This window comes from Agelaius phoeniceus, chromosome Z (genome assembly GCF_051311805.1).
Source record: "Agelaius phoeniceus isolate bAgePho1 chromosome Z, bAgePho1.hap1, whole genome shotgun sequence".
NCBI lineage: Eukaryota > Metazoa > Chordata > Aves > Passeriformes > Icteridae > Agelaius > Agelaius phoeniceus.
This window is the reverse complement of record NC_135303.1, coordinates 57,562,908-57,579,148: the sequence shown is the minus strand read 5'-3', so window position 1 is coordinate 57,579,148 and position 16,241 is coordinate 57,562,908. Positions and strand designations below refer to the sequence as shown.

General features: G+C 37.2%; 1 protein-coding gene across 1 annotated transcript in view; it reads right to left on the bottom strand.

Moving 5' to 3' along the window:
- Positions 1-16,241, bottom strand: part of FRMD3 (FERM domain containing 3) — a 131,667-nt gene that overhangs the window by 4,513 nt on the left and 110,913 nt on the right. Inside the window, exons 11-13 of the mRNA XM_054651981.2 lie at positions 13,226-13,300; positions 12,597-12,665; positions 9,300-9,421 (exon numbers count right to left, since the gene is read on the bottom strand). Coding sequence (XP_054507956.1) covers positions 9,300-9,421; positions 12,597-12,665; positions 13,226-13,300 — 266 coding nt within the window. The remainder of the gene's footprint in view (positions 1-9,299; positions 9,422-12,596; positions 12,666-13,225; positions 13,301-16,241) is intronic.

Here is a 16,241-nt window from a genome sequence, read left to right as displayed (position 1 = left end):
AGCATCTGATGGGGTTTTTTTCCTGAGCTGGCTAGTCATGCATTCTTGTGGAAAGAGCACATGACCGGGGACAGAGAAAGAGAGCAGGAGAGTTCCTTTCAGCAGCAAAAGTGCATAGCTGAAATGAAACCTTGTCCTCATTAATTATTAGTTCAATAATTCAATTAGTTTAATTTTCATAAGTTTAATTTGACTTCCTACCAAATAATTCCTTGCAGCAACTACTCTGTCCTCTCTTATCACAGCCAATTTAGAAATTCATCATATTTCAGCATGAAACTTGTTTTGTGCTGGAATGTAATTGTCTACACCAGTCTTTACATTAAGAAATACACTTGCCACAGTCGTCAAGAGGAGGATACAAACTAACTGAAATGAGACAAAACAAGAGTGTGAACACCAAGAAGTGAGAACAGATTCAGAGGAGGTTTCTTCTAAGCATCTTTCTCCTAAGTAAGAGAAGGTAATGCTGGATCATCAAACCATATTCAAGTTACTTGAGAGTACACACACAATACATTAAATTACAAGAGCCAAAACTATTTAACTCTGGAACCCAGCATTAAGAATCTAGACATATCTTTAGATACACAAGTACTACCATTTGATTCTCAAATATGCTTTTCAAATATTCTAAATATTAGTAGAATTTAAGTTGAGCCACTTAGACATTTCAAAATAGTTGAAAGCACACAATTTTACTCTCCCAAATTCAAGAATTCTGGCCATAGGTCTCTTTATACCAGCTTATGTGCAAGGTCAGTAATATATCTTCATCATGTTTCTCATCATAGAAGACAGGTGCAGCTACCACAAAGAGAGGTCACACCAAATTTATGATTCTTGAGCCTCCTCTTCCTCCCCAGAGTAAATTCCAACTTGCATAAAATGCACAGTGAACATAAACAACATATATTAACTTTCATTACAACTGTATTTTTTTCTGGCAATAAATAACTGGCAAACTTCTGACTGTGGGGTTTACCTGTTGATAGAAGGCAACAGAGAAACCTTTTCATGTCAGTGTTTTTGTTATAGAAGGGTTTGTATTAAAATGGTAATGTGTTGCATCTCTGCAGCACACATCAAATTTACATTCCACTATTTAATTTCAGCTGCTAGGAAGAATTTTCCACACTTTTATTTTTATTTTAACTCATTAAATCAATGTAATTGCATTTTATATCAGTCAAATACTAATGCAAATCAATATTTGAAAATTTAGAATGGGCATTAAATGATGCTGCTGCAAGCTTATTTGATATTTTTAAAAAATAAAGATATAAAGTTGTTTTTTGCATAAATCAGAAACTTCTAATACAGATTACTGAAATATCAGGTAAATGAACTTGGGTTCATTTCTTATATTTCCACAGCAAAAGTTTGCTACACTTTTCTGGCAACTGGAAAATTTTACAAAGCCAGAGATCTCATTATCCTAGGTGAATCTCAGTATTCCTCTTCCACCAAATACTGCGATTGCTCCAAGCCAGGAGCATGAACAGCTGAATAAGACATGACATTATTTTGGTCATCTGCTGTGAACATGAACGTGCAAGAAGTCTGACATAAAAGTTGTCAGCTGCTAGTACTTCTACAGGGGCCAAAACCAGCAGCTGAGGATTAACAAAATGGAGGGCAGCTCTAGTTCCACCATTCTTAAGAAGCTGCAGTTGCTGGAAGTACAGCACCTCAGAAGAATGCATCCTCTGCTTATTAAAAAATTCAATTCACACATTGTCTGTTGGCTGGATATCCTGCACAGGGCTTTTCTTACCAGAAACACAATTACACACCTGTAACAGCCTTTAATATTGGAGAAAGAAACGAGTGTGAACATACACTCACTTTAAAGAGACAAATGGAAAATTAGCTATGGTTCAGAGAGTACAGTGCTAGGAACTCTTCATACACACATGCAAACAAAAAAGTCCAGCCAGGCTGCAATTAGGAGAAATCCTTCCTGTCCTTTTTACTTCTTCCTCTAGAAACATGTATCCTTTGCTTATTTTCCATGTAGACAAAATTCATCTGTACTATGAATAGAATGACCTTTCAGAGGGAAAGAGAAGGTGATTTTGTCCTGTGAGCAAAGTGCATGAATGTCACAAAGAAAATGTAGAAAAATGAGACAGACTTTAGAATGGCATTGAATTTAAATATTTCCCTACACAGGACCTATATCAAGCAGGATTTGCATCATAGCCAGACCTCCTGCCCTCAGAAACAGAAGGTCACAGATTTGTATCATACCCACATCCCGTGCCGATAAAAGACACCTGCTATAGCTTTTCAAGGAGAGTTAATCAATGACAGTTTATAGTAACTCCTTTTTAGGCAGTGACCTGACTTTCTTGCTGGCCATTACTGCTTGCTTTAGCCTAATGGGAACTTCCAGAAGGGAGCAAAGCCCTGTCCCAGCTGCCAGTTCATATCAGTTGGATGTTTTGTGGCATTACAGCTCGCCTCCCAGCTGTGTTGTGTCATAGTGCCCAATGTCTCAGCTAGGACAGACACTGGAGGCCACTGCTCTGGTTTCCACACAAAGGGCACACAAAGCACAGAGGCAGAAGCAGAGCAGAGCTTACTGCATGGTGGGCATTCTGGGATGCCTGTTTTCCATCTCCCCTTGGCCTGGAAGGAGTTAAATCCAGAGTTGTTGATCCCCTGCCAGAAAGAGGATTAAGCAGCAACGGGACTGAAGGAAGCATCAGGGAGAGAAGTGTGTATCGTGGGAGCAGGAATGAGAAGGCAAGGTACATCTGTCAGCAGCTCGGAGACAGAAGGACCTGGTGATGGGACTGAAGTGACTCATTGCCCTTGGCGTGTCCAGCCCCACGCCAAGGGCAGTGAAGCTGAAAAGTGCCAGGTACTGATGTGAAAGTTTAGCACCCAAGCAAATGGGCAAGTGGGATATTTCAGCATTCCCACTCAGCTTTGGGTGACCCCTCCCAGCACAAGTCAGCATTGTTCTGAACAACATTTGTTCTGAATGTGTTATATGCTGGTGTATATATATATATATATATGTATATATATATATATATGTGTGTACGCTTTTTTGCATGTTCACTTCAAAAGGAATAGCAATACTGTTCAAAATGAACAATACTCCAAATTCAAGATGTTTAAGAACTAGTGTAGTCCCAACATACAAACCTCTTACGATTGCTGTCATTATATTAAACGAACAAGATGTCTTGCATCTATTTGAAATCAGTATTTAACTGAGATGTAAAAGTACAAAACACATGTCAAAATAATGCTTTTTCAATTATGCTACTATGTTTCAATCAAGGGAGTTAGGTGTATTCTGAGAGATTCTACTGTCTTCACTGAGTGGTGAACTCAGGAAACAAAGACAACCAGTCGCTGCTGCTACTCAAAGACAAATCATGCAAGAAGCAGTTTCTCATGTATCTACTGCACTCACTGCTTTCTAAATTTCAGATATCAATGGAGTAACGATATTCTAATCTTTGCCAGAACACTTTCAGTTAATTCTTTGATTAAAAACTAATCTGCTGAAATGAAGATTCAATGCAAAGATTTAATATAGGTTAGTAAAAATTGAAACAATTCAACCTATAGGCACCCATACATCAACAGTACTACAGAAAGCATGGAAAAACAAATTTAAAGATGTCTTATAACATTAAGGAAATGGACATATTTAGTGAAGGGGATCTTTAGCAAAGGCATTTTGATAAAGCAAAATACTGAATAGCAATACTGAATGCTTTTTGTTCCTTGGGTTGCACTCCTCCTGTGTGTAGTGAAAAAGGGAGATAAATCAGACTGCCTAAGTTTTACCTTCCTCCACCAGCCTTAGAACTATTATTCAGTCAATGAAATTATTCCGTATCTAGAAAAATAAACCAGATAAAGTTACAACTGGAAAACTCAACTACTGCATTCAGCTTATATTCAAAATCTACTATGTTCTAGTTTAACAACTATTTCGTTTTGTCATAAATTACTATAGTTCAAAGTGTTTCCCCCCACCTCAGTCACAGAAAAATACAAAGGCAAAATTCCAGTCCCTCATTTGTTACCAATTAACAAATAAATCTACAATTTTCTGTAAGTTAACACAATAAATTTATGTTTTGTCTCATTCATTCTCCATTTGCCACTTCATTCTTGTCAGTAATTTGGTCTTATTCTCTGCTGTACATGTCATTTACAGTACAGTTCCTTTCCAAGAAACAACTATTAACTTAAACTGGGGTAAGAGGGTTTAAAAAAGAGGTTTGAGTAAAATAAATGTAAATTTACCAGCCCTTCTGGCTGTGATCTTGGAGCCATGCCGCAGTAAACGAATGCACACTTCCTTGTTGCAGTGGTTAACCATCCGCAAATGAATGCTTCTCTTGGTTTGGATTTTTACAAGACATTTCACCATGTTGACTATTAATTCCTCTTCTCAAAGTCTTGTAAAAGCTCTAGCCATACCAGCTTTGACCTTTTATTAAGTTCCCACTGAGTTTTGAGAGACTAACACACAGGTTGCTCTCAATGAATCAAATGACAAGCTTCTAACATCGCCAACAAAAATATCCCAGCAGGGAACAGAACCAGAGGTTATTTTTAAACATTTCCAAATGCCTCATGATGTACAATACAAACTTTCACAGCACCCATCTCAGTTAGCAGTTGCTAGCATAACAGCTGAACCACACACAGAGGCATAAAAATATCTAAGGCACCAAAACATAGTGCAGTTAAAAAAGAGGGCAGCATCCATAATCCCATTATTTTTCTAAAATGCTTTAATATGCCATTATTTTTCTAAAATGCTTTAATATGTCAGTTCCCCATCACTGCCTGGAAATTATTTGTGAAACATGTAAATACAATGGAAAAATCCCATGCTGTGCTAACAAATCTTACCCACAAAGCAAACTGGTGAGACCAAAATACATTAATTTCTAGTCTAGAATAAAAGCCTGACCTGCCCATGTAAAAGAAGAACAGAAAATTTCTAAGACTGGAAAAAAAAATTCTCTCTTTACATATGAGCTCCAGTTCCTGCTTGAGGACAGTTGTTGGACAGATTCTCCTTGGACAGAAAGAATTGTTGTTTCAGAAGGCTGGGCACTTCCCTGTTGCTGCCCAGCAGAGATATACAGGTTCCCAAAAATGCATGATGCACCTATGCTGGCTGCTGATAACTTGCTCCAGCTAGGAGCTGGAAGGCAACCATATGCATAACATCACACTATCCTAGTGGGAAGGAAACTCTTTCCTGGTACACCAAAGCCACAGAGAAGAGACAAACTGGAAGGAGTGTACTGGTGGGGATGTAGTCTCTCACTTCCCAGAGAACTCATCTGTAATGTTTATGACATTGTACTACCTGAATCCTCATTATCTGACGTCCTTGTTCTCTTTGTACCAAAAAATCAGTGATGTGTGTGCAAATATGTGGGAAAGAGAGCAGCAGGGGAAGGAGTCCTGCAAATGTCTATTTTACACCCAGATGTTTCTCTCATAAAAGACATCTGCTTCAATGAAGCTTTTTGGAAAGCATTTTTATGATGGCTCCTCTTCTTACACAGCCTGTATAGTACAAATATCCAGCAGAGGTCCTGTTTTCTTCCTCTGCCAGAGCAAAGATTTCTCTCTTCCTTTCCTTCTCTGCAAACACTTTTTTGTGGGTGTGAGGAAAGGTCAAGTACCCCTTTGCTTCCTATCTCCATTTTTTCACCGCTTCAAAAATAAGATTCTGTCCTCTTTTCTCATTTTTATTCTCATAACTGTCAGAAGAGCCAAAACAGGATCATTAAATCCTAACTAAAAGGGGTTGACTCTTCATTGTGTACACAGCTACAAAAACTGGAAAACATGAATTTTTACAAAAATCTAACCACCAATATCTTCAATACACAAAGGAAGGCCTATACAAGGACTCAAGTGTCAGCCAGACAAGGTTGTGAAAGATTTCCAACATTTAAAACATTTCCAAATGCCTCATAACATTGCAAACTTCCACAACATCCATCTCAGCTAGCAGTTGCTAGCATAACAGCTGAACCACACAGAATTATAAAAATATCCAAGGCGTCAAATCTTAGTGCAGGGGGAAAAAAGGCCAGTGTATTCCTACATACTGATGTTGAGAAGTAAAATCTATAGTTTATGTTTCATGTGACCATGCTTATGCAAAAGAGAAATGACTGTGTTAATTTCAAATTGCTTCCCATAGTTTTATCTACCCATAAATAAGGGAGAAATCTTAAAATCTTACAACTGACTCAGAAACTCTGAGTCTATATTAACTCTCTACATTAACTCTCAGCAAGAGACTATCTAAAAAAAAAATTAAAAGTTGTACCTACAAAAGCTCCACATGACTCTCCTCTACAACCAAATTTTACACAGCCAAGCACCCACACAAAGACAGACAATTAGACTGATGGTAGCAGATGTGTGCTCAATCCTGCTCATAGAATCATTTAGGTTGGAAAATTCATCAAGATCATCTGTTAACCAGCACTGCTGTGTTCACCACTAAGCCATGTCCCCAGGCACTACACCCACACAGGTTTTGAACACTTCCACAGAGGTTGTTGGTTCAACCATGTCCCTGGACAGCCTGTTCCAATGTCTGACCATCCTTTTGGTAAGAAAATTTTTCTTACATCCAAACAAAACCTTCTCAGGCATAATGTGAGGCCACTTTCTCTTGTCTGTTATTTATTACCTGGGAGACAAGACTAATCCCCACCTGGCTGCACACTCCTTTCAGGGAGTTGTAGAGAGTGGTAAGGTCGCCCCAAGCTGCCTCAAGACTAAACAACCCCAGGTCCCCCAAGTGCTCCTCACAGGACTTGTGCTCCAGATCCTTCACTCACACCAGTGCCCTTCTCTGGACATTCTCCAGCCTCTCAATGACATTCTTGCAATGACAGACCCAGAACTGAACACAGGATTTGAGATGCAGCCTCACCAGCACTGAGCATAGCTCAGTTCTTGCTCCATGTGTAGTTGAACACATTATGTTTCTTGCAGTCCTGCTATACAGATTCTGTGGCTACCTTCTTTTTACTGTATGATTTTGGTGAGACAGACTACTGCCTTTGCAGATGCAAGTCCATTGTCTCCAGATTTTCTAGCACCAGATGCTATCACAGCTTCACCTTTTTGAGTAGACTATTTTTTTAAAAAAGGCAATACTATACCTCTCCAGTCACAGGATATTAATGTAGTTTTGACAAAGTGATGAAAGCTTCTTTTTGGTGACCTGATACTTCTGTGCTGAGATTTCATACACGAATTATTGATCTGATAACACTGACTTTTGCCTTTTGAACAACAAAATGAAAGTATGCTTCACTGGGCTGAGACATATACAGAGATACCAAAGCTATTTCATGTCTGTAGCACACTAAAAAGCAGTCTCCCAAGGTAGTGGTGTCAGTCTCAGGGCTGGATGCCTCCCCTCTCCCCACCTCCTGCTCATGCCCTTACCCCAGCACAGGACCTTGGTTGACTCTCTTGATGATCCAGTCAATAGTTGAGTCAGGCAATAATAGGAGACTGCACAGTTAAGGGGTTTTTGTTTGGTTTTTGGGTTTTTTGTTTTAATTTGGTTTGCTGTTGTTACTGGGGTTGGTTTGGTTTTGTTGTTTTGAATTTATTTTATTTACTTTTTATTTGGTTGGGTTTTTGGGTTTTTTGGTTTGGGTTTTTTTGTTTGTTTGTTTGGTTGGTTGGTTGGTTGGTTTTGGGATTCTTTTATGGGTTTTTTTGTTTTCTTTTTTTTTGGTTTTTTTGGGGGTTTTTTTTTGGTTGTTGGTTTATTTTTTAACTCCTTCTCTTAGTTCACACTGTTGTGATTAATGCTGGTGCAAGGGAGAAGGTGAGAATCCACAGAAGTGGATGTTGGGAAGAGAGCCAGCATCACTGTCGAAGAGCTGTGAGATGAGTTCAAGCTGCAATTTGATAATATAGCCAAGTTTTCTGCAGGAAAAGACTGTAAAAGTCTAAATACTGTTAACTTAGCATCTGGTGATATTTAACAACATATAAAGTATGCAGTTAAATACCACCAGCAAATATGTCTATTAGCTCATCATAGCAACAACAATCTGTCTGACTGAAAGGAAATGTAATTTTCAAATATCGTAACACAAACATTTAAAACAAGCACTGTTGGGTGAGCATATAGCAGCAAGTCACCGGTTTCCAAAAATGGATTTCATTGCCTAGAGTTTTAAGTGTGGTTACAGGATACAGAGCAAGCTGTTGTTGCTCTGCAGTGGTGACAACTGCCCAGAGGAAGCACAGTGGTGATACTTGGCTGCTAGAAGGCAAATTCTCAGTTAAAACTAACAGCTGCTACTACTAATTGTAATAAAGTACGAACACAGACAATGTAATTCACCCTGTACTTGCTACATTCAGTGTCCAAACTCTGAAGAATGAACAAAACATGTTCATACAACTCCTATAAAATAAAATTAGGACATACTCCCATGAAAAGGAAGATACTCACTCAGCTTTTTTCTGGTTTTCATTGATTAGAACAAAGCAACAGCAAATATTGTATTTCCCAACCTCTGAAACAATTACTTCACTACATCTCAAGCAAGAACTAGTGTCAGATTTTGTTTTGTTGGCTTTATTTTTATTAGGACAAAGGCAATTATCCCTATTTAAGCTGGCAATGGTGTTCATGTCATTGTTTGTAGTAACTGTATCTCAAAAAGAAAGGTGTTCAATATGATATTAAAAATATCAAGAAATAAAGAAATACATGCAAAACATTGTTATACAGAATAAATCCAGACTTATCTTCCAATCATGTCCCATTTTGTCAAAGAAGATAAATTAAAGATCTTTCCCAGCTGATCTGCAAATAATGTCTTTTTTTTTGTCAAGGAAATTAAATTGGCAGACTAAAGCAGAAAGAAGGAAATATGAAAGTAAAGAGAATCAAGAAAAACAAAATATCCAGCAGTAAACATCCAGCTTTCACTCCTGAATGACTGCTGACACTATTCAGAAAAAAGGTGCCATCTTAACTATTTATTTTCTAAGATCCTTTTACCTGACAGTTTAAAAGATTTTTTGAAACAGAAATTAAATAGCAGTAACTTTCCTCACCATATATCTCTCATAAGGCTAATGCACTGCTTCTTGAGATAGTGATCATTACTGGGTATGACATACAGAGGTTTAATGATCAGGAATACCTAATGAAAATGATTATATTTTTTCCATATCCCTGAGTCAGTATCACATCTTTTCCCATATGCTTAGTAGTAAATATCAGTGGGAATTGGGTGACTCACCTTCATCTGAAGGAACCTCTTCCTCCTCACAGGGAGAAGGAAGAAGAGGCTGCAGAGGTTCCATGTTGATTATGAGTTGCTTGTTCAAGGATGGAGAGCTGCGACTCTGGGTGATGCTCGTTCTAAAAGAACGGGGAAAACAGGGTCAGTTTGCTTACTAGAAATAGCTGCAGTCCAGTAGGTCTCATCTCAGAATCATTTTGCATAAATTACTAGGCCTTGAGCTGTTGTATAAAGCTCTACACATTGAATGCTGCTTTCAGCTGTGTTGTGTTGCACCCTCCACAGATGTAAACATTTCAACATCTGAAGTGTGAGAGAGGTTTTGTGCAGATCTAGCTCCTTTACACTGCCTGACTTCCTTTCGTCTCAGGCAGGATTTCAGTGTGCTGCTCCTCTCCACAGCTCACAGCAAGCACTAATATTTGGATTCAAGGAAGGGAAAAGTTGTTCCATTGCCTCCAGAACTGGAGAAAGGATTTGTTACAGTTTGAGCACTGAGGATCAAAGACTAAAGCAGGAACAACTGTATCCCTGTGGTTTACAGATACAGAGTGCTCTCACTCGTGCCCACGCACACCAGATGCGGCCTCTACACCATGACTCCCAGCACTCACACTGGTTTTCTTTCTTGTCTTACTTCACTCTAAGAGGCTTTCCTGGTAGCAGGTGTTAAATATGCCCTGGAAAGTTTTAGGAATGCTGCTGATTTTCTTCAGTCATTATGCTTATTAGCCTAAAAATATATTACTGAGAATATAAAATGGCTCTTTTGAATATGTTATCTAGAATTTACATGATACAGGCCTGAAGCAAGAGTCCTGCAGTAAATCTTAACCATTATATTGTAAAATATTTTCTTTGACAAAAACAAAGATGAAATGGAAGAGTATCCTACTTAACTTCACGTGGTATGTTGATACAGTGCTGAAGTTTCACAAAATGCATTTCAAGTCTGCACAAAAGGCTCAACTTAAAATTCCACATAAACAAACTGAACAAAGAACCTATTGTAAGTCAGAAGATGGAATTGTGTGTTGCTGAAGGTTTAGGTAAACTTGGGACACAGGTGTACAACTCTTAACCCACACTACCTGTCAGTAAATATTCTGTGGGAATAAACAAGATTTCTTGCTCAATTGACATGATTTCATGTGCCATAACACATGCCCAAAGATATTTATATCCTTATTTGTATTCTCTGATAACTATTTAGTTTAAATTTTCACTATCTGCAGAGGGTTTTCCCTCAGGATATTATAATTATAGTAACTCCAACCCAATGGTAAATCCATAGGCTTTTTATGCAGTCCCTGAATCTTTGTTCTTGTTGTAAAAAGCTCTCAAACAACTCCCAAAATACAAGTTGTGCCTGGGAGCACCCATAGGCTTCTGATCCATATTTATTTACAAAGACCCCTCCTTCAGGCATGCCCTGGAAAAAAAAAGTGAAATCATTCATTTTGTGCTTGGCAGAAGAGCTTGCCACTGCATTAATCCTGCATGATGACACAGATTTTCAGTACACAGAGCTTTAAGTGTAATATCCAAACACAGAGATTCTGAGCAATACCCTCCTCTCAACTGCATGTTTCTTTCTTAATGCAACCATGGTACAACTGAATTGACTTTGAGGGTGAGAGCACAGGGAGGAAAAACTTTATATAGATATAGAGATACACAGATATACAGGTATATAGATATATAGATACATTGATATATAGATATATGTTTATGTTCAAATATTTTTTCTGAATGTTTTGCTTCTGATAAATGATGAAAAGCCATCATTTCCTCTTCCCAAATCCTCTTTCGCAAAGAAACTTTTTTTAAAACATGCCTCTTTTTTTGAGCTGAAAAATTTCTATATTTTTTGCCTGCTTTTGCTTTTAGAAGGATCAGCTACCTCTGTCTCCCATTTCACAACCTGAGCTATAAAAGCACCTGAAATCATTATATTCCTTAGTCTTTCTAAGAAACTGAACTTGGAGCTTCCATAATATAATTGCAAGCTTTGTCAGAAGGTTAATGATAAAAGAGGTACATTGCTATTTATGGATGTTAAATCCGTATAATGTTGCTTAATAAACTTAATTGTTCTCTGATCTTTATGGACACTAAGTTTTAAATTATGTGTTTAAAATACTTCTAAATATAGAAATCAAAGAAAAGAAAAATACAAGATAAAAAATAAATGTATGAAAATATTTTCTTATCCTGGAACAAAGAAACCTCTTGGATTGTATGCAATAAGCTATTTCCTAAGGTGAGCGACTATTCTCATTTAATATGCATTTGTGTGCCCAAGTACTTTATACTGCCTCAGTGATGCATCTATATTCTACCTTCTGTGTTATCATTTAACACATTCTAGACCTTCAATTACCTAATTTTAAAACATAATCTGGAAAAACATGTCTGAAAGCATGCCTGCATGGCCTAACTATTAATTACATAGTGTGACTGGACAGCATATTATAAATATTTACTGCAAATATATTCCCATCTTTTAGTAAAGACAATCTACTTTTATCCAAAATATAGACAGAATAGCAAGATTCAATTAAAAGTAAAGAATGTGTATTCCCCGAAACATGAAATCTCAGCAAAAAAGGGAATATGGCTATAGAATATTGAGACTGTTAAGTAACCTGTTTTTAAAAATGGTTGCAAAGAGTTTTCCCTGATGGCCTCCTTCTTTTCTGAAAAGCTTTCTCCAGGTTCTTAGGAGTTTTTACTGTCACTACAATGAGTGATAAGGACCCAAAAGCATTAGCTTGCTTGCAAGGTTTAGCAGCTTATTTCTCACAAGCCAAATTTTCCTCTGAAAAAAAGATTCTTGAATATTTTTTCCTCTTTACTGAATGAACTTCATGCTTTTTAATCTGACTGCATTATGGAAAAGGTAGAAGTATACTTTGAAACATACCTATAAACATATAGAAACCAAGAACTTCCAAAATCAAACAAAATCTAGGAATGAAATTAGAGTGCACTTTTCTGTCAGGATCATGTAATAATAGCTGATGCTGGAACACAAAAAATAATATAAATTATCAATCTGACTCATTATTTAAACTCAGCTTCAAAGCAGCACAGATTAGGTTCTCCTTTATAGGAGACATTTGTCTGAATTTTGAGACATTGTCAGACACATATTTCCTAAGGCTTGCATGCGTAATTGTGGAAGCTCAGAATGACAGCAATTGAAACTGATAGAAAACAAGGGGAAATATTTCACTAGAAAGCAATAATCCTCCCTAGTCCTAAACTTTAATACTAAACATCAAGACATACCTGTGAACTTCAGGAGGTTCCCTCTGGATTTTAGAGCTTGCCTCCACAACTTCTTTGGCTACTTTTCCACTACATTAAAAGATGAAATTAATATTCAAGTAAATACTAAGATACATGCCAAGAACTACATAAATGTAGAAAATTAAGTTACATTTAAAAAAAAATTAAAATAAAGGGGGAAAAAATTGCAATAAAGTGCATAAATAATGTTCTAGAATAAAATTGTGCTGACTACTTGCCCACAAAGCTACCACAAAAAAAGCAACTTTTTGTAGTAGAACACCATGGGTTGAACTGAACTGTCTATCTCACACCTGGTTCAGAGCTGCCTAGCTGCAGGGGGCATAAAATCTCTGCACTGGCCACACATTCTAATTTTTACAGAAGCTGCACCAAAAGTGGAGCTATCTGCTGGTGAAACTACTCTTGACAGAAGTGTCTGTGTGAAAACTCCTGCTTAATTTTTGAGTGACACTAGAAAAGGCAACAGGAAGATTTCCAATCTTGACATCAGCTAGGCATGAACAGACCCTCCAGCAGGAACAACCCTGAATTTGCCATGACTAATTACTTACATTTTCTTACATCCTGAAATGATTTACTATGAATAAGAAACAGCAAACACCCACCTATATCGAAATCTACTGCCTTTAAAAAATATCTTGCTGCTGGACATTGTCTTGATCTGACTGGATTTTGCATACCTTGGAAAAAAAATAAGAGAGGCTGTCACCTTTTTGAGGACATGATAAGCAAAAATGAACAAGGCAAACTACAAGCTTTGTAATTTTTATACCATAAAGTAATATTCAAAAAATGAGCTTTTCAATTTTTTAAGGCCTTTATACAAAAAGTGAAGCACACATAAAATCATTCAGACAGCACAGAATGACTGAACATGGAACAAGTGATTGTCATAAGAACAAGAAAATTAAATGCAGACACTTGCTGCATCTCTATGAATTTTCATTCCCAGGATGAAGGAAAGACCATGGTATACCAAAGACTCTGAGACGTGTGTTTTAACACCAGCATGTTTTGGGAAAATATGGCTATTTCTGCTTTTCCACTAGGAAAACAAAGAAATAATAAAGAGAACAACTTGTCTCCTGAAGTAGGTGCTTCTCCAATATCTCTATTCAGTCAATTCTTATTTCTCTATTCTTAGTAGCCTACATCATACCCTACTGCTTCTCTGTATTCAACAAGTACACGGCAACCTTTTATCTTTATTACAAATCATGGAAGAGCACCTCACATGCCATTTCCTTGATGTTCTCTTGAAAAATGGCAAATCAATTTTGTACAGTCTCTAATTCCCAGACCCTAGTAAACAACAGTCCATTATTAGTATCTACTTGAATAATTGCAACAGTGACCCCCGAACCTGGATCAAGACAGGACTAAAGCTCTGTTTTTCAAAACATGTCATGTTTTGAAAACATGACCTTCCCTTAAATTCCAAGTCTCAAACTCTTCTAGGAAGAGGAGAGGACCAAATTTAATTAAGGCAAACTGTCAATGATGTGAATTATTTACACTGACTATGTCTGTTTCAATCTTATTTGAATATCTTGTTGGTATTATATAGAACTTAAAAAAAGAGAATTATCAAATGTTGCTAAATAACAGCTCCCATAGAACTTAAAAAAAAGAGAATTATCAAATGTTGCTAAATAACAGCTCCCACTGCACAACTCTATTTCTCTGAAATGTGTGAAAACATTTCCTCTTTCAAAACTACTATTTTAAAGCTTTACTTATAGATAGTTTTGGCTTCAGTTTCATATTTGAAGCATTATTGTTATTTTTCTGCACTCTGCATATTAAACATTACAATTTTCCAATCTATTGTTCACATCCCTATCTGTTGAATAACATTTCCCATCTTCATTTTATTAAAGAAGTCCTCTTGAAAGACCCACCAAAATTGAAACAGGTGGGTGTAACTTTAAGCAATCATTGTTAAGGAATAATTCCATTCCATAAAATAATTTGGAAAGTAGAAAAATAGATGAGAGAAACAGCATTGAGCACACCAAGGTCAGAGAATAATGAGGGGGAGGAGGTGCTGCAGGTACTGGAGCAGATTGCACCAATGGAAAAAACTGTGGGGAAGGAGTCTGTCCCGCTGCAGCCAAATACAGAGCAGATATCCTCCCTGCAGCCCATGGAAGACCCTGCAGCAGGCCAGCATGCTCTGAAGGAATGGAGAGCTCACACATGAGCTGGCTCCAGGTAGGCATTGCGGCCCATGGAGAGGAACACAAGGTACAGCAGGTATATCTGGAAGGACTGCAAGCCCATGGAAAGGGCCCATGCTTGAGGAGTTCATGAAGGAGATTGGAGTACAGGAAGAGTGTAAGAAGGAAGGAGCAGCAGAGAGGAACTACAATCTCCATTCCCCGTCTCCCTGAGTTGCTCAGAACAAGGAAGACATAAAGGAGTCAGAAATGAAGGAGTAAAGATGATCCTGGAATGAAACAGGGGAAGGGTGATTTTAGTTCTGTCTCTGTTGACAAATTGAAATAGAGTGAAAAGGTTAAAAGGAAATTAAATTAAACTTCTCCAATTCAGGCCTGTTTTGATGTGACAGTAATTGGTAAGCAATCTTTCTATCTTTATCCTAAGCTATAGGCTATTTTATCCTACCTTTTCCTCTTGCTGAGTAGACGGAGTGAAAGAGCAACTGTGTAGGCATCTGGCATTTAGCCAAGATCAAACACCTAAATGATGTATTTGTGACCAAAACCCAAATAGTTAATATTACTGCCATTTCACAACAAGAGCAGAGAGGTGATATTCCTGTGAGCCTCCCCGACACATTTTTACACTAAGCTAATTTCTACTCTAAGTAATTTGTCTTCATTAGGGGGATATCATCTCCTATTCCAAATTTATTTCTTGTAACATGAAATGAAACTATTCAAACATCATGCAGTATTTTCCTACTTAAATCTACTTACAACAGAAAATGCTTCAGGATAAATTTCAAATTAGCCTTTATTTATAGACTATATTTAGGCTTGATATAGTCTCAAACACAGTAAATGTTGACATAAAGAATTAACAAATGCATTTTGCCAGTTCCTATTTCCTGTTTCTTTTTTTCTATCCAATTGAATATATCAGTTGGATAGATTATATATTATTGTATCACTGTTGAAATAAAAGGGAGTCTCTTCTCCAAATTAAAGCAGGTCATTAACATTCAGGTTAGAAGATATATTTTTTCCTACTTCTTTTTTATTTACCCTTACAGCAGCTCCCTGGTGTGGCTGTGTGCCAACACAGAAACAGTAATATTTCTTAAATATGTGAGAGCCTGTAAGGAAACACTAAGTAGCAAGAATAAAAGCTACATGCCTAGAGGGAAGCATCAATAAACAGACCTAACAAAGTCAGTGGAGGGCAGAAAGAATGCAGAGGAGTTTTTAATGAGGAATTATTAATAGGGTATTTTTCAGGGAATAAGGAGGTAGATACTACTTTTATTTTTTGTCACTTTACAGGCTTTTTATGTATAACAAGATCACAGGTATCTTTCAAAATGTGTCTAAGAACATTTTCTTTTCTTCCTTAAATCATTAAAGAGAACTGTTTATTTTTCAATCAACTCTTACTAAGCCTTGGATTTCAAGTGGA